Source organism: Pelecanus crispus, chromosome 13 (assembly GCF_030463565.1).
Source record: "Pelecanus crispus isolate bPelCri1 chromosome 13, bPelCri1.pri, whole genome shotgun sequence".
Taxonomy (NCBI): domain Eukaryota; kingdom Metazoa; phylum Chordata; class Aves; order Pelecaniformes; family Pelecanidae; genus Pelecanus; species Pelecanus crispus.
In genome coordinates this window covers 20,091,951-20,108,737 of record NC_134655.1, presented here as the reverse complement: position 1 = coordinate 20,108,737, position 16,787 = coordinate 20,091,951, and the positions used below count along the sequence as shown (strand labels likewise).

At 36.3% G+C, this 16,787-nt stretch overlaps 1 protein-coding gene across 1 annotated transcript in view; it reads left to right on the top strand.

Annotated features, from left to right (window-relative positions):
• The first annotated feature begins 326 nt into the window (after positions 1-326).
• The window catches only part of PCDH11X (protocadherin 11 X-linked), a 319,378-nt gene continuing 302,917 nt past the window's right edge, over positions 327-16,787 (top strand). The window contains exon 1 of the mRNA XM_075720674.1: positions 327-866. Within this exon, the coding sequence (XP_075576789.1) occupies positions 327-866 (540 nt within the window). The remainder of the gene's footprint in view (positions 867-16,787) is intronic.

Here is a 16,787-nt window from a genome sequence, read left to right as displayed (position 1 = left end):
CTGGAAGTAGGGATTTTTGTATTTATTTGTTCATTCACTCTGATTCAGTTGTAAGACTCTTGCCTCAGTGTTATTTAGTAAACAGTTTTCAGTAAAAAATTGTGCAAGAAATTGTGTACATTTTATGAAGGATTGTTAAGTCAAATATCACTTTACTAATAGGGTTTTTAAACAGTGCAGGCTATTTGCTATAGGAAAGGTACTCCTTTCATGTCTCCCTAACTTTAAGAACACAACATTCTGTAAATTTTTAAGGATTTTTCTTTCTTTTCCTTTTTCCAGCTACTCTTGGCATTCTACACGAATACTCATTAGTCATTCTGGAGATGGACTTGCTGTCTGGAACCTACCTCTTGGCAGTCTTATTAGCCTGTATTGTATTTCAATCTGGCGCACAGGAGAAGAATTATACCGTGCGGGAAGAACTGCCTGAAAATGTCCTCATTGGCAATTTGCTCAAGGATCTTAACCTAACGCTGGACCCAGATGTGCCCCTTTCCTCACCGCTACAGTTCAAGCTTGTGTATAAGACTGGGGATGTACCATTAGTACGGGTGGAGGAGAACACCGGTGAGATATTCACAACTGCAAACCGCATAGACCGAGAGAAGCTGTGTTCTGGCATCTTTAGTGAGAATCGCTGCTTTTATGAGGTGGAGGTTGCTGTTTTGCCTGATGAAGTTTTCAGACTGGTCAAGATCAGATTCCTGATAGAGGATATAAATGACAATGCCCCCCTCTTCCCTTCAACAGTTATTAACATCTCTATCCCTGAAAACACAGCAATTAATTCTCGCTATTCTGTCCCATCTGCCATCGATCCGGACATTGGCGTGAATGGTATTCAACATTATGAACTCCTTAAGGTGGGTTTCTTCCATTCTTCTATGTTACTGTCTGTGTTACTGTCTTCCCACAAATGTTGCCAGTTCTCATCAACCCATTAGAAATACGAAGCTGTGTACCACAGTAGTGGCATGCTGCAGATACCCGTCTTGAAATCTTAATCTATACCTCTGAGTGCATTCTAGTGCATCATATCTTTACTTTGTGGAAAGCTGTTTCTGTATGTGTACGTCTGTCTGTGTAACAGTATGATGAAACATCCATGTCTTCATGAACTCTCCACAAGCATTCAAAGTGTTTGTACACTTTGGCTAACAGTCTTAGACCATTAAAGATGTATTCTTATTGCCACCAACATGACAGCACCAAGTGCAACAATATTGTGCATTGGGTTTATGTCTCTCTCTTGTATGGCTGCTAGATTTGAGCAGTTGAACTTAGCCTGGAAGCTTATGTGATGTGATGCTCATCTCTATACAGATGAGCTATTCCAGAATGAAAAAGAGTTTATTTGTCAAAGCAGCTTTGTAATGTTTGGGTGGGCATAATGTCTGGGCAGGAGACAGTCCAAGATATGCATGAATGCAAGGATAGCAATGCCAATGGCCTTGTAAGAGCAGATATTTCATGTTCTTGCTTCTTTTACCCTTTCTAGCAAATCGCAGGAGAACTGCAATTAGGGAACAAAAGAATAACATGTAAATGTGTGGTGTGTAAATGTGCGATTGCTAAATAAAGGATTACTTTCATTTGAGTTTACTTAGGTAGAGAGTTTAGAACAAGAAAGGAACTTAATCTAAAATTGCTGGGTTATTATATGGGAAGCTGAAAATGTCTTCACTTCCCTTGATTTGGAATAGGGAACTATTGGGTAGTTTGCTTAGCGACCCGTCTGACACCCTTGTTACTGACTGGAAGAATATGGACTATAGGCCAATATATATTGCTTGGTTGACTTGACAGCTAATATTCACTGATATCAGTACTTACCAGCAATTTAATAAAAATGAAGTGCTGCCTTATTTCAGCTCTTTTAACTTGCTTACAGCCTGAAGTAGTTGTGGCAGTGTGGGTACTAACTACTGACAAAGCCATAAAAATCTCTTTCAGAAAACTTCATCCCACTGGACACTTCTGGTTAGCTATCTTAAAAAAAAAAAAAAAAAAAACAAAAAACCAAACCCAAAACCAAAAAAACCCTCTATATAGGTCTGTCTGCTCTCAGTGTAGCCTAGGAACTTAGAACTTTTAAAGAACTTACTACAAAGTTTGAGGTCTTTGTAGTAAGCTCTTTAAAACTTGTAAATTCCTAGGCTACACTGAGAGCAGACAGATCTACGTGTGGGGTTTTTTTTTAGATCAGAAGTGTCCAGTAGGATGCAGTCTTCTTTATTTGGCATTTTAAATGAGAATCTGGAGAATGAATAACAGCATATTAAATAAATAACAGTAGGAATAGAAAATAATAAAAATGCCAGGGCTATGGATAAAATGTGGCAAAATAATACATGGTCTGAATAGGAAAATGTTAGTTAATGTATCTGAGAGAAACATGCTGTTATTTTAGGAAAAGTAAAAAAGTAGAAAACCACAAAATCAGGAGTCCCTGGGATTGAGTGAGCAACAGTTCAGATCACCACAATAGCAGTTGTCTTTTGTGAGTTTATTTTTGGACTATGTGTTCAAAAACAGAATGTGACAGATCAGCAGAATGATAGCATATTTGTATCACACAAGTGGGAGCTCATCTAAAATACAAGCTACAGCTCTGTACCAAATGTAGTGTAGGGAGTAAGACCTTGTCTAAACATCTAACATGAAATGAGATGGCCTGCCAGAGAGCCAGGTTTCACCAAGAGATGTGCAACTAACTTAAAAAAAAAAAAAAAAAAGAATTAGGAAAAAAAGAAATAAAAAGAAAATCAGTTACATGTTTGTTCAAGTGTCCCTGAAAAACTGCTTTTGCCACATAAGGGAAAGAAAGGTGATGTGGGTGAACATACGCTGGTATGGACTGAAAGTTCTGAATTCTTGTGCTAGATGCGCTGCAACCAAAATAATTTGTGAAATCACAGCCCTATAGATGGATCTCCTAAATTAATTAATTGCATTTTTCTCTTGCATGCCTGTTGGTCAGGTACTTTTTGAGTTATGGATCCACTGCCTTTAAATAAGCCAGCAATTTCACATACCTTGGAAAGTATCTGTAAAACCCAGAAGCGTTTTATGACAGACAGACACTCTTTGGAATAGTAATGTCCAGATGTTATTCCATTGGTAGTTTTTACAATGTTAATACAAAAAGTGATCATAGGAGGGAGGAAAATAGTAGGAATGAAGGATTCTGATGAGCAGGCAGGGAATGTTGCATATATAGAGATCCATCTGTCACTGGGGAAGAATAGGGGGATGAAAAAGGAAGGGAAGAGTGATGGTGCTTGAGAATTCTTTCCTGGGTCACACTGAAATACTAGGAGGGAGGGTGACAGGTGCACAAGGATGATGTTGCTTGCCTTTTCTCCCAAAATGCTCTTCTCATGCATTATTCTATGCTTTTTTTTGGGGGGTGTGCTCTGAAGATACTAATGTCTTCTGGCTTGTGATGTGTGTTGACCTTTTCCTTCCTTTTACAACCAGCATACAGAAAAGTGGGGAAACTGCAGCATACGAAACCGTCTTGCCTTCTGAACAGGATGAGTCTAGCAGGGCTGATATGACAGCGTTGTGTGGAATTTTGGGAAGCACCAGATAGGAAGATGATGGGCAGGACAGCATACTTGGAGGGTGGCAGAGGAGTGGGAGATAAGATATGCAAGTCACTTTGTACAGCGCAAAGGCTGATGCTTTAGTATGTGCAGCAACAGTGAAATAACGTTGCTCTGTATTTTAGAGAAAGTAATAGCAAATTGACAAGCTGTGCAATGAAGAGAAGGTTCTTCAGTTATAGTTAACTTTTTAAAAAAGTTTAGCTAAAATGTTCTTATTGTCTGTGTGAAGCCAGGCCTGTTTTACCAGAAGATAAAAGAGATTTTTGCCATAACAATTTCTGAAAAAATAATAAACTTCTCACTACAAACTCATGCTAAATAGTTTATAGGTCTGTAACGTGTTTTCAACAACTCTATATCTCATTGGGAAGGTACCTTGGATGTGTTACAATATTTCCTCACCTTGTTACCTTACTGCCCCTCTCAAAGTGTGGGGAAAAAGGTTGCATGTAATTGTTGTATTCAGTTTCTGTTGCGAAGTGTATAATTAATGATAAAGTCTTTTAGGTATATGACAGACTTTCATGTTATTTTAATCTCCTGCCTCTTTCTAAAAATCCTTTTAAAATAGGAGAAAACAAAACATAGTACAAAAGGTATTCTTGTATTTTGGGTTCAGCGTTACTTGGAAGTTTCATAACGCAGGATTTCATACGTGTCATACAAGAGATGACTTTAATTACCATGCAGATTAGCATTCAGGTATTTTTTGCCTGCCTGCATTTTCTGAAAATGTACCTCAGTAGAAAATAACTTACTTATATGTAACTGGCACGGTACTGCAACTTCAAAACTTTCCAGGTGTCTGTGATTCAACTGTACCTTGTCTGAAATGGATGAACTCTAAAAAGACAGCAGTTTTACATAACCTCTGCATTTCTTCTTGTAAGACTTACTTAGGAGTTATGTGGAGGACAACTTCTAGGAGATGTTCTAAGGAAAGTGGTGTTTTTAATTTTTTTTTTTAAAGGAAGATCCAAAGATGTCTTTTGGATAGCTTTTCAGTTGTACTTATTGTTTCCTTATTTAGAAAATGAGTTGCAATAATTTGCAAGGAAATATGTCCCACCCAGCCGATGAAATAGCTCTAGTAATAGACCAAGAGCTGCTCTGGTAGAAGTTTACAAATACTGAATTATTTAAAAGTAGTGATGCTTTAAGGTTACATGAAGTTTGGTTGGGGTCTTGTCCCTCCTGTTCCCCTCCTGCCATAGATAAGAGGGTTTCCAGGAAGTAGCCATGCAAGGCATCTTGCTGTTACTCAAAGAAATTGTTGTGTATAGCATTATAAAAGATCGTGTTTCTCTGCTGAGGTACACGAAGCTGATTGTGGATAGGATGATATTAAGGGTTCAAATGGCAAACAGGATTTACTATGAACAAGGCTAGGGAGGGAGAACTTGATTAGATATGACTTAAAAATAAAAGAAGCAGCATTTAGAATGAAAAATAGCTCCAAGTCTAGATTGGACAAAAAGCTGGCATAACACTGATAGTAGGAGGTGATAGAAGGGGCAGCTAAGACAGATAGTGAAGTAGTTCAGAGAAGGAAATGGCCAGATGGAAAACCAATGATTTTGTCTCAGTTGAGATAGCTACTTAAAGTATGAACTGGGAACAATAGGGGAAAAAGAGAGACGGGCATTCATAAACAGAAGTAGTATGTTAAAACAGCAGGATGCAAGAGCAAGTTTTAATTTGAAATGTTAATAAGCAGCGATTTCTGTTTAAGGATGAATGTGCAAACACTAATGTTCTGGTTTAACCCTGGTAGGCAGCTAAGCCTACAGGTCTTTGTTCACCTCTTCAGGGCCCTCACATTGCTTACATACTGATGGAAAATGTACATTGTGTCTGGCAATACCACCACAGTGTTACAAATACTTACATGCTGTTGTTGATTACACTATTTCAGTACACTTATATTTGAGTTCAAGGCAAGCTAATATTTAGAATAACCTGAGTAATACACTTAGAATTTAGAGGTCTTACTGGCCTCTGCTTTGACTATGAAGATTTTAGCGTGAAGCATTTCTTTGTTCTTTCAGATGTTAAAAAGGGGAGCTGTTTCAGAGCAGGTTTTGAATAGAATTCCAGCTTGGAGCACTGTAATGGAGAGTCACATTCATACTTCCAAAAGGATTTGTATAAGTGCATGTTTTAAATTAAATTCTTTTTATTGATTACTTAGAATTTCTTGTCAATTAGGTATACCATATACACTAGATGTTGCATAGATGCAACAATACCCAGTTAGCAGTGGACTAGAGTGAAAGCATAACTCTGCTCTTACAGGAGCAGAGCATTTTCTTCTGTGAGCTTAATCCTGTGTGCTAATAGGTTGTTGCTCTAATCTGTCGCCGTTTGGGGGGAAATGAAATTGGTGTTACTGTTATAGTTTCATTACTGTTACCTATTACAGTAATTTTGCTATATTTACTTATCAGAAGCAGCTGGTGCATTCTTCCTAGTATAATACAATAATCTTTTTGTAGCTGTCAGTTCATACCTCTGTAATCTGACAAAATAGATTCTTACTCAGTCTCACAACACGTCAGTCTTGCCTCTGATGAGGAGAGTTACCTCTTGCTACTGTAAATCATCTCTTGTGATGTCTTTCAATAGAAGCTTTCCCCTTCTTTCTGATTCCGTTTATAAAGTCCATGACCCATGGAAGATGGACATCACAAATCGTCATCAGATTTCAAGCCTGCTCTTGCAACTAGGTTATTTCTGAGCCTCATACTAGTTCTGGGTCAAGTAACTAATGTCACTGTTTGTGAAAATCAAGAATGGAAGATGATGTGTTTTATGTAAGATGAAAGCTAGGAAGGCAGTTAAATCAAAATTATAGAGTGAGGCTAGATTTGTAGTTAAATCAGAAAATGAAATCATTGATGATAATCACATTGTAAGTAGCAATACAAATTTGATAGTGAAAAGCAATAACAGTAGAGGAGGACAAACAAGATTTCTCTATGGCCTGTTTGTGTTTTAATGTTACACCAATAGTAGCTGAGTGGTTCAGTACATAGGAAGGAGGGAAGCACAGTTGATGTCCCTGCAAACCCAGTGCACAGTGACTCAGACTTAAATTTTCTTACCATGGGCGTTCAGCAGATCATCTTCACTGCCCCAAGCATCAGCTGCTTGAACCTCTCATTTCTGTACTTTTTTAATGTTTTCATTTCTTTAAGTGAAAGCTGAAGCAGCAACCCTCACTTTTACTTTCAAACCGTGTTTGAATGAGGGAGCATCCCACAGGTAATCATACTGAAATGAATGTGGATGATTCTTCTGCGTAGGCTTCAGCAGCATGAGAGGACAATGAAGTGTTATAGTGGCCCTTTAAATAGGTCACAGAAAGCCTGGGGTGGTTGTTATCAACATCTGCCTTCTGTGAAAAAACTGCCAAGACAGAGCTTTTTCTACATGTAAACTGACATTTATTAATATTGTCAGGTCTTACTGAATATTGCAGTTAGACACTAATAAGATTAGGTAAATTCCAACTTCATTACTCTCCTGTTATCAAAAATCCTTTGTAAATTTATGGTAACCCACCGGTACCAAAGTATTTTTGCACTTTCTAATTTCTTTTTTATTAGCAACCCTGTCTAATAATTGTGTAAGGGACATATGGTTGAATTGTAAAAGATGGCTATCCAAGATCCCAAGAATTTTCATTTTACAGATTTACATATACTCAGGAAAATACATGATTCGGATAGGAAATTTCTTGACTTCCTGGTAAGGCAATGACAATAACTTTTCAGTATTTATTTCTTGTCATTGGAGAAAGGCTAATTGGTCAGTGGCATTTCAAGGTTCACAGACACTAAATCAAAAATCAGTTACATGCATATCGATGTCCCAGGTAACAATAGTACTTTGGTATTTGAACCTGAAACTGAGAAATAATGGTTTTGTGTAAACCCCTAGATTTGACAGTGCTTATATACAAGGTGAAAATAAGATGTATGTTAAAAAAGCATTTGAGGGTTGGGTTTTTTTGCTTGCCTTCCCCCCCCGCCAAACATGTAGCTTAGACTAAGATTTTGAGTTTCTGCTTGGATAGGGGGGTAGCTTTTTTTCTTCATGGTGCTTTAATTGAATTAGCATAGGGATTTCATTCAGCATGATTTTGCAGGACAGGTTAACTTCCATCTTCATTGTAATGGCTCATATGGATTTTGCTTCATATATTTGCAGAACAGTACTGCATCTTTTCCATTTCATGTGCCAGTGTAGATGGGGAAGGTAATAGATTTAGGGAGCTCAAAAATAGATTTAGGAATTGTTTTTTTGCTCTGGAGTTGCACTCCAGTCAAGCTCTAAGGCCACCCTATAGTGCCTGTAATTTAATAAATATGGAGAGTTGGACGTGTTGTCTTTCTAAGGTAACTTTTCGCTGCCCTTTAGAAGAGAGAGGTTTTCTACGACAGGCAGGCTGTCTTTTGAATGATGCTGAGTACTTTCTTCCCTAAGTCCACAGTGGCAGTGGGGAATAGGTCAGAACTGAAACATCTTTCCCTTTCTCTGTTACTGCTAGAAGATCAGTGGATTTGTTTAATGTTACAACATAGCTTCAGTTTTTTCACATGGATGGTGCCCTCTCCTTGTCTTTTCCACTGAGATGTAGATAATTACCATCTGAAGTGACAAGAATTTCAGCAGTCCCTTGAAGACTTAGGAATACTGCTTGCTGAGATGGCCAACTTCACAAATAGATGTTGTTTATAAAACTTATCTTATTTTCTATAATACACATTTGTAGAGGTTGAAGTGCCGTTGCAGATTTCTGTTAAATCTTGATGCACCTACCTTCCAAGTAGTTTAGGATTTTTTGTTCTGTTTGTTTTATTCTACCCATGAAGTAGTAACATGCTGCACAACAGGGCTAGATTTGAAAATTAGTCTTCAGCTATAGGGAAGTTCAGGCATTAGTAAAAAGGCTCAGTTCTGTGAAAGATTGAGCCTCACAGAGTCTAAAACTATCCACAAATACATAACACTTCTTGCTGATTATGTGGTTTAGTTAACATTGTCCTTAGTAGCGTTGTGTAGAGTTTCAGATCATGCTTCTCTAAAGCTCTGATTGGGGAAAGAGCCTTTTTGTTCCAGAAACCTGGCATCAGTTGGTTTCAGGTGAAGTAGTAACTTTGATACAACAGTTTTAGAGTTAACTTGATAAGTGTCCTTTACTCTAGAAATCAGTTCTTGAAAAGTAAATATATTTTCAGAAGTTAATGATTTTCCTTTCCCTCAGGCTTTTGTCTGATAGGTACAATTAGCCCTAATAATAGCTTTGTTTCTGAACTTGTTTTATGCAACAATCCCCTTGCCCCTGCATTTCTGTCTTCTTTTTACACGTATACCAACCTAACTTACCCTGCTCAACTTTTATTTACCGCAGTACCTTGCCATAAAAGAAACTTGCAGTGAGCCTATCGAATAAAGATTTAGGTGTGCACAGCAAGCATTTGATAAATGCTTTAAAGAACACATTTAATGACTTAGGACAGGATATATTTAGGTAACTCCTTATGTTGTTCTTGAGAGAAGAGAGGGAAGAATCTGTTAGTATGGCAAATTGTAAAAGTTCTTAATGTTAAATAAATCCTAATATCAAAGATGTGCAGAATTTTCTTGTTACCTGTTTCCTTATGATATAAGAGATATGTTGAAGTAATAAGTAGTAGTTCAAATGGAATGGAATAGAGAGTTTACCCAGCTTTCAGTTTAGGTGAAAAGTAGTTGGCTCCCTACCATCATTTCTCTTGTCTAGGTCAGGTAGTTTTGGGTTTGTGGATAACATGACATGAGCCGAAATAAGCTATAAAATGAGATACGGAAACTTGAGGGATGCATATGAGTGCTAAGTGACATCCTAGAATCTTGAAAAGCTCCCCTGCGAATATATGAAAGGGACAAATAACTTTCATTTGGATCTTATTTTCTGTTAGTAATTACAGGAGAACTTGGAAGGTGGACTGAGGGAGAAAGACTACTTTCATTATTTTATGATGTAGTTCAACATCCACCTTCTTACGAAGCCCTCTCCATTTACCTGTTTTTCTTATATCTGAAATATCAAAATACATAATCCTTATGAGAAGGTTTTGTAGTAGAATAAAAATATTGCTCAATAGTAATTTGTCTAGAGAGATCCAGACAGACAAGTGATCATCTATGAACATTATTTTGAAAAAGTCACTGGGTCTGATTTTTAAAGGGGAAAATACCTGATTTGCATTCTTGCAGCTGTGAATTAGTGTCTCTTAGATAAAACTCTACTACTGACTGGTGGTAGTGAGTCAAGAGTCAAGGCAATTGCTTCTTGTTGGTTGATACAAGGCTCCTTTAGGGTGGTTTATGGCATTATTACTGTAAAACTGTCAGGTTCCGTTATCCTGACATCCCTTTGGGGGATTGACTGAAGACTGGAGGAGAAACTCTTGCTTCCAGGCATGGTAAGTTCAGTGAGTTAGGATGAGGGACAAGCTGGTGTATCTTTTTGTGTTCAAGGCTCCAATTTTCACACTAGCTGTCATTAAACAATAACATATAACTTAGCATGTCTCTGTGTGGGAAGGATGATAGACTCAAGCTGGAAGGCACAAATCTGTCAAATGGAGATCTTCACTTCATCTATCTTATATGAATATTATCTTTTGCTGATGTCCAGACAGATCAGTATGCTAGTTAACACAGATGTGGTGATGCTTTCTGAGCATAGTAGACTAAGGATTTGTTTACATAGTCCTCTTGAAACCAAGTGTATAGACAACACTTAGAAATTAATATTGTCCCAAAATACACTGAGTAAAAACTTCAGTTGCATTTCTATGGAAAGAAATCACCGATTACACAATCTGTAATGCTCTCAACAGTAAACCACAATAAAAACTGTAACAAAACCCCCATGTATCTCAATAAAATTATAGTTTTGTTTGTATATATGCATGATATTGGAACTGCAAATATGCAGTGTCAAGCAAAGTTACAAAAAGTCTGTCGTGTTCTTAAGCAAGTTACATTGGAGTATCCTCATGTGAATGGTGAATTTTTGTGTTTACTATACAATGGCAATGTAATGCACCTCCGAGGAAAATTTATAGAAAAATACTAAATGTCATGTTCAGAATCAGTTAATTCATATTTCATGTTCAGGTGACTTTTCCAAACTTGACTTAATTTTGGTTTTTTGGAATACTTTAAAAATTTTTACAGGTTGCCAAAATTTCTAATACTGGCAATATCTGAATTGACTACAGGTGTAAAATGTATGGCAGAAATAGTGTTTTCCGTATGTCATTTGTGTGTTACAACTTTTGAAGTAAACTCAGTCATTAACTGAACTTTCTGAAGGTCTTTGAAGGTTTCACATAAGCAACAGTATACTGAAAGCTGCTTTTTGCCCTTTTCTGTAGGTTTAGATGTTGGTGATGGTTACCTGGATGACAGGGTTTGGGTTTTTTTTATGTGCTTATTTGGTTTGGGGTAGCTATATCTTATGAACTACTTGGAGGAAAGAAACAAATCAGTGGTACAAGCTGAAAATAAGTCTGGCTTGAGTGAATTTGAGAGTCATGAGGGTTTATAAAGCATGTGAACATAGACAGTTAAAAATATTTCAAACAGTGCTGAAGGGTCACTGAAGATGAGATTTTTTTTTCCCACCAGTTAATTGCAAAAATTATTAGCTAAACATTTTATAAGTGCAGACAAACAATAAAATTCTCTAGGAAGATCTATCTGAAAGTTAAAACGGAAGCCATGATGGAGTTTTACTGGTCACTTGATCAAGACTTCATTTGATTTCAGTAGAAGCTGCCTTGAGTCTTTAACTTTTCCTTGTGTTATGCTTGCCATGAAATCCTCCTCAGTTTCAGAGGGTAAGAAACTATTATTTTTTTGATTTGACTTTCTCTAGCTTTGGCTTTCTGCAAGATGCAGGGAGGAAGACAGCAATTTTAATTGGATATTGGTACAGAGTGTGCTGTTGTTACAGTTGCATGTAGATTTCTAGTGTATAAGTATGTCACTACTTGGAAAATTCGTTTGAGTTAGGATAGCAGAAATGTCTACTGTGCCTCAACATATTTCACACTCTTCTTGGGGGCCATATTTAAAAACATATGTAAGTAAAAGAACTCTAAATTGAAATTTTAATTTTTACAGCTATCATTAGCTTTCCTCATGACAATCTAACATTGAAATTCAGTCTCTGAAAAATCAATACCTTCACAGTCTGAAATGAAATAGATGTATTAGTGCTTTTAAGGAGTAAATGCTTTTATCAATTACAAAAGTAGCTCCTGGACATTGTTTAACCCATATATGCAGTTTTTAAAGTCAGAAAAAATTTGAAAAGTGTATATAGAAATGAATGCCAAATTTGCCACTGAAGTACTCAGGTGAAGAGGTTGACATCACTGCATGCTTTTCTAATGTATTGATGAAATGCTTAATGAGAAGTGCAAGGGTAGAGAAGAGTGAGGAATTCAGCAGATCTCTGCTAAGTTTTCATGACTTGATGATGATTTTCAGGCAACTTGCAAGAATTTGAGAGGCCTCGGATTTCATCACATGTTCTCGTTTACTGTTGGTTTTATACTTCCCAAACCTGTGCGTTGTTCCAAAAAGGTAGCAGTTGTTTGCTCACTTGTAATTGTGGAGCTTTACTACAATAAGTTGTTCACGGTTTTTTAAAATGGTAACAGATTTATGTGGTGCCACAATGGGTTACTGTGTTTTTCACTGGTAAGTCTGGGAATCCCCATGCAGTCATCAACTGTCATTTCATAAATGTCTGTCTGTCTTTCCTACTCCGTTTACTAGCAGGTTCTTAAGCAGATGACTGCTTAATACATTGTTCCTGGAGTAGGATTTATAACTGTTTCATTGATAGCTGTGTGTTTGTTTCTTTTTTTCTTTTTTTTTTTTGAGCTACCAAATACAGCTAGCAGGACACGCACTGCGGCCATCCAACAAGCGGTTTATAAACCTGTTCTTGACTTTGTGATAAGTCACCTGATTTCTTTCTTTCCTGTGCTGTTGAAAATTCATCTGTCCTACCTGCTTTGCATAAATCAGGGCTCCCCAAAATACATGGGCATCAAATACAGCCTCCAGGCTTCTGGCTGTTATCTTTCCCCAAATCGGATAGGTGAGAACAGTGCTAACAAATTACTTCTTCTGGGAACTTTTTCTCAGATGGAGTAGAAGAAAAAACTGTGGCTTAGACTAAATATTTAGCAATTTTATATATGGGACATCTTTTATTCTGGCAGGTTACTAACAGCGCACTTCGGGCAAATTATACTGTGCCCATAATCTTTACTGCTGTCTGAAAATCTACAATATTTTAAAGACTTCATATTTTGTATGTCACAAAGGAAAGAGGTAGGAGCCTTTTCAAAATACTGTGAGAGTTTTCCGCCATTGTGCTGGTACATTATTTTTATATATTCAGTGTCAGTATCTGTGAATAAAGATGTTTCTCTTTGGCCCCTATTTTATCTTTAAAGAATGACCTGACATAGGTTTCTGAATTTCAGACCATTTATTTATTAATTATGTTAGTGAAACTGACTTTGGTTTTCCACTTGATGTAGTAGTTATCACCAATGTATCCACCAGGATCTTTAATTTTTGTGGTAATTTTCTTAGTTAAAAAGTTTGTCATTAAACTCGTTCATTGCTAAATAAGAGCCTTATTACTAAAAGCAGCAAGAGCTATCACCATCCAAGCATGAAACATACCACGTTTAAAGACCATTATTTTTTTGACCACATTAAAAATAATTATCACAAGTTCTAGAGGAAAAATAACTAATCATACTCTGTATTGCTGCATGAAATTTAAAAGTTGCTTGGATCCATAGTAATTCTAATTTCAGAATAATTTTGTGAGGATTATTTTTTTCTGCTTCTTTTAGTTATTGTGATGGATGCAGCAATAAAAATTGTACTTGTATTTTGAATGTCTATCATGACAAACCTTGAATTAGGTTTCCAGCAGACTGCATGCAAATCCTAAAATTACTCCAATTATGATTGAAAATTCCAAGTTATTCATGAATAGTTGTCTCTTTCACATATACATGAGACAATCAAAAAATACTATTTTAAAATAATGTTCAGTAAAGAAAAGAAAAAACAAAGGGGAATGATATTATTCACAAAGCTTTCAGATTTTTCTTTTGTCCAACTCACTTTTCTATGACCTCTGTTTTTGGGATGGATGAAGATTTCCAATTTTTAAGATATGATTTGAAAATAGGAAAGGTAGTTTCAGTTTTTCCTGGGGTTAGTTGTCATAAGATACACAATTAAAATATTAAAGAAGCTTTGACAATAATAATGTGTTCTTGATTTTAATTTTGCTTTTAGCTTTCTAATATTGGATGGTAGTGATGGAGATTTAAATAATCCTAGCTGGTTTTCCTGCAAATGCACTGTATGTAATATTTTTCTTCCTTTCAAGAGGAAGTATAGGGAGGAGAAAAAGGTAAGTCCAACATTATATTCTTTTAGCTATCAAAGAATACATTTAAGTCTAGTGTCAACTATAGATCTTGGCACCTGACTGCATTAGTATGGTTATTTTTATTCCTGAAAGAAAGGTTTATTATGAAGTAATTTATATTCCCTAGCCCAGAAATATAATCGGTCTGAACACTGAAGTCCCGTAGAGCTTTTGAAGCTGGGACATGTAGCAAAGAGCATTTCAAACAATTTTAAAGAAACAAAAAGAAATGTTGGTAAAAGGAATGAATTCTGAGTCATCAGCTGTCAGTATTGAAATACATTTTTCTCACATTGTGCTATAATTGCTGGCTCTATTAATGTGATGTGTATTATTGCTTTGGTTATTGGTGATGTTCCAAAGTCAAATAATTGTAATTTTTTCTCTTTGCTTTATCAAGTAAATTGACATTTTCTGGGTTTTTTTTCCCTTTTATTTTTTCTTTTGAGTCAGGATGTTCCTCTGTGCTTTTCAGAATGGGATATTACGGCTTTTTCACTTCGAGATTACTTTTTCCTCTTCATTTTAACCCCAGCCATGTAATTTTCATCCTCATTTCCATTAGGGACTTTTCAGACTTATTTGTTGTAGCACATTTAAAGGTATAAACAAAGTAGTAGCTTCTGTTTTGTTCCCCATCCTGTTTCCCATGTAACCTCAAAAATAGTATTCTGGCAGTTATGTATTAGTATTTTCCGTCAATGAATTGACCTTTGTATGGAAAGCCAACACAAAGTGTGAATACCATAATTTGAAAGTCAGTCTTAGAAATAGATCTTAAAAGTTTGATAGAACTTTCCTACTTTCCATCAGCGTGTCACACCTTTTATTGTTTCACATAAATGAAATATTCATCCAAGATGGATATCCAAGATACTTGCTATGCTTGTAAAATATCAGAACATGAATCAGTTCCTTGAAATTTACAGATTACCTAGTTCTCTGTAAGATTTTCACATTCATTTTATGGGTTTTTTAACTTCTGAATTAGTCCAGTAGTTGTCTCTTACTCATTAAAAAACCTGTCATTTGAATAATTTAAACCTTCAACTGGCTGCATCATCCAGACTTCTTGTCAGTTAAGTTAAATGCCTAACAGGGCCTTTGACAAAGGAAAAAAAGTTGTTAGTGTGTGTTCTAATATCTGCTTCTGATATTTTATTGTTTTTATTATTCAGATTTTGAAGTGCATTGTGTTAAGACTTTATGACCTCTGTGGTACACCTTCACATAGGAGTCTTAGCTGGACTTTGGTCTTTTCAGTCTTTCCTTGTCTCTGTTTTCAAAGCCCCAAATAGTTATCTCTGCCAGCCCAGTTGTTTCTGCTAAGCGCTGAGCAATGACAGCAATCATGGACAGCAATAGAATCTATTTTGTTTCTGTGGTGGATTTTGCTTTCAAAGTTGCTTGTGAAGGTGGGGTCCTAGAAGGCAAAAAAGGTGTGTGCATTTCAATGATAATGAAGGGAAAAATAAACATAAAAAATTGTTCAAAGAGTCTGAATTAAAAAAAAAAAAGGGGGGGCACAAATCATTCCAATGGTCTGTCTTCTAGTACTGTGATATATGGATGGCAAGGTGATCATTTACAATGTTTATGACTTCTATAAAACATCAGTTTTGTCATCATTCTACTAACTTTTGGAGAGATTGTGAGCAATCTGAAAGTTTTTGTTATTTAGAGCAATGCTGTATGAGAAATAGTGGTGTCTTCTTTCAAACTACCTAGGCAGTTTTCTAAAAGGGTACAATTGACTTGAAATCCTGTTCTCATTTTGTAATAGTATCTAAGCCAGTATTATTTGTGCTTTCATGTTGTTTTCTGTAACACACATATTCTGTACTCTGATGTGATCTTGGAGGGTCACTGACCTGTGAGATTTGGCTCATTGTGGTTTTATTACTGGCCTGCAGAGTAGTTGTGAGTGAGTCACTTCTGCTTTCTGTGCCTCAGTTTCCTTATAGCTAAGTGATGTGAATGATACTGACTTGACCTGAGAACGGCCTTGCTGGATGAAAACGAGTTTCCTCTGACTTTGTATGCTGTCTCTGACACTTTGTATCAGATACATAGGAGAGACTGTAAGAACAGCACAAGCATATTTTCTCAAGCTGCTTCTGAGCTTCCACCAATTTGAGGCTCACAGATTTCTTGTCCAGAAGTGGTGGTTCTGATTATCTGGATTTTTTTCATATGTGCAGTTTCTCCAGTTGGGTTTTGAAGCTATTTTGTAAAAATTGTAAAATTTGAGCATTCGGAATATGGGCAAAGTTTTAGAAACTACATCATGCGATGAGCACTGTTAACATTCTTATACTATGAAAACAACCCTGCCTTTGAAATGTGTTTTGGATACAATGGTGAAGGAATTAAACTTTATTGTTTTACTTAGAAATGTATATAGTTTTTCATAGGCTGATGGAGGAGATCAGAAACTGTGCAAACACATTTTTCACAAAGAAGCATGCCCATTGTATTAGATTAAGTAGAAATAAAATTAATTTGGTTCATATTTGAAATGTATATATGCTTGAGCTAAAATGAAAAGTGAAGGCCTGAGATATAAGCAGAATTTGTTCTGCTACCCAGTGGCAGAAAACTTCGTACTACTCAAGGAATAAGGTTTTCTCCAAAGTTTT